Source organism: Octopus bimaculoides, unplaced genomic scaffold (genome assembly GCF_001194135.2).
Source record: "Octopus bimaculoides isolate UCB-OBI-ISO-001 unplaced genomic scaffold, ASM119413v2 Scaffold_257258, whole genome shotgun sequence".
Classification (NCBI taxonomy): domain Eukaryota; kingdom Metazoa; phylum Mollusca; class Cephalopoda; order Octopoda; family Octopodidae; genus Octopus; species Octopus bimaculoides.
In genome coordinates, this window is record NW_026419462.1 from 5,921 (window position 1) to 8,293 (window position 2,373).

General features: G+C 40.2%; 1 protein-coding gene across 1 annotated transcript in view; it reads right to left on the bottom strand.

Moving 5' to 3' along the window:
* Window positions 1-351: 351 nt before the first annotated feature.
* Window positions 352-2,373, bottom strand: part of LOC106883026 (laminin subunit alpha) — a gene marked incomplete at both ends in the record, with an annotated part of 2,926 nt that continues 904 nt past the window's right edge. Inside the window, 3 exons of the mRNA XM_014933885.2 lie at window positions 352-442; window positions 1,417-1,535; window positions 1,913-2,026. Of these exons, the coding sequence (XP_014789371.2) occupies window positions 352-442; window positions 1,417-1,535; window positions 1,913-2,026 (324 nt within the window). The remainder of the gene's footprint in view (window positions 443-1,416; window positions 1,536-1,912; window positions 2,027-2,373) is intronic.

The following is a 2,373-nucleotide window of genomic DNA, read 5'->3' on the forward strand; positions in this document are numbered from 1 at the left end:
CAAGTGGCTGAGCACTCCACAGACACGTGTACCCTTAACGTAGTTCTCGGGGATATTCAGCGTGACACAGAGTGTGACAAGGCTGACCCTTTGAATTACAGGCACAACAGAAACAGGAAGATAGAGTGAGAGAAAGTTGTGGTGAAAGAGTACAGCAGGGTTCGCCACCATCCCCTGCCGGAGCCTCATGGAGCTTTAGGTGTTTTCGCTCAATAAACACTCACAACGCCCGGTCTGGGAATCGAAACTGCGATCCTATGACCGCGAGTCCGCTGCTCTAACCACTGGGCCATTGCGTCTCCACTATATATATATATATAATATATGAGACAGATAGATCTACATATATACATACCTATCACAGTGATTCCCTGCATAACCTGGTTGACAGTCACAGTGTGTTACAAGTCCTCGCTGATTTGCATAACATGTGTCAGCAAAGCTAGAAATAGATAATATAGGAAAAATGGTAGAGAAAAAAATACCACTGACAGTATAAATATAATTTTATATATAAATAATGATGAAGTCAAGCTGAGCCATGACATTTTGAAATCATTTAGTACGTATGTTTCAGGTTTGTGTAATACGCAATAGGAAATGCGTACATTACGTAAACTTTCTTCAGTTGAAGCATTACATAATAGATGCATTTCCAATTCTATGTTACACAAACCTGAAACAAATATATTAACCTTCTCAGCACTGTCGTCGCAATTTGTCGCCCGTGTGTTTTCTCCATTGTAGCCCTAGGTGCATTTAATCACCATGAGAAGGGTACTTAAAATGACACATTCATGCTTTTATTTCTAGTACTTGGGGTTGTAAATAGGTGACTTTCGATTCAGAACTGGGCTAAACTTTTGTTTTCTGATGCTGTTTTCATTGTTTATAAATTAACCACAAGATAATCAAGCTTTGGAATCAAACTTAATTCTATAGATTTTTTTATCGAACGAAAATGGCTTCTTCTGCATTTGAAGCTTTTCTGGAAGAAACCATGTTTGATTCTGATTCAGATGAAGATTTTGAAGAATTTACTCCAGCAGATATCGATGGTGAAATTATTTGAAGCAATGACGAAGACAGAGACTGTGCTTACAGTTATATTGAGAATGATGGACTGAGTGGATACTGTAGTCCATGGTTGGCTGATTTAAGGAAATTACTGGCCCCAAGGAGGTACATTTCTGTAGGGCCGAGGGGCAACTGTTTCGGCTATTCCTTAATTTCAGACTGTGTGCCTTTAGTAGAGAATGATTATTACAATTTGACATCACTCGATGCCAGCCCAAACTACCTGGTTTTGACTCCACTTATGCAAAGACTCGCGAACAATGGTTTGCAGTTGTTTGTTATATTTGACTCGAGTCGAAGATTCTGGCAAATGTCAAATAGGGGCCATTGCCTACTTACTTGTTAGATTCTGAATCAAGGGGACATGTGCACATACTACATCCACCTCTTCTTGGGTCACCATGGTAACCAGCTTTGCATCGCTCGCAGTGTCTACCCTCAGTGTTGTCACGGCAACTCTGTGGAGATAAAGAGTGAGAGGGAGGGTAAGAATTTCATACTAGTTTTATAGTGGTGGTGATGGTAGAGGAGGTAGGGGTGGTGATGAAACGGTGATGGTAGTAGTAGTGGTAGTAGTGACAGTTGTATGAGTGCCTCTCAGACTTATGAATTCTTAGACAACTATAACAATACACACATACACATATATATGTATATATGTGTGTATGTATTATATATATATATATATACACACACATGCATATACATATGTATCTATCTATATATGTGAGTGTGTGTGCATACAAATGTATACACACACACACGCACAAATATATGCACATATACACACACACACACACATCCATTGGGGAGGTTGTGATTAAAGCCTACTCACCAAACACTGACCCGTGTTGGGGTCACATTCATCTGCATGACCGTTGCATTGACAGGGAGAGCAGATACCAAGGAAGGGGCTGGTTTGATGCCTGTAGTGACCAGGAGCACATTTCTGAAACATAAAGCATAAGTATGGTCATATTATTGTCATCATCATCATCGTTGTCATCGTCATCAACATCATCATCATCGTCATCATCATCATCATCGCTTTCGTCATTAACGCCATCATTGTCATCGTCATCATCATCATCATCATCAACATCATCCTCATCATTGTCATTGCCATCATCATCGTCATCAGCTGAGCATTCCTAACCTTACAGGTGTGTGGGTCCTAGGGCAATGTAAGAAAGCACTCATGCCGGTGTCACATAACTGTGTTTGACATTTGAATGACGGTTTAGCAACTGCAATTGACATTTGAATGACGGTTTTGTAACTGTGTTTGACATTTGA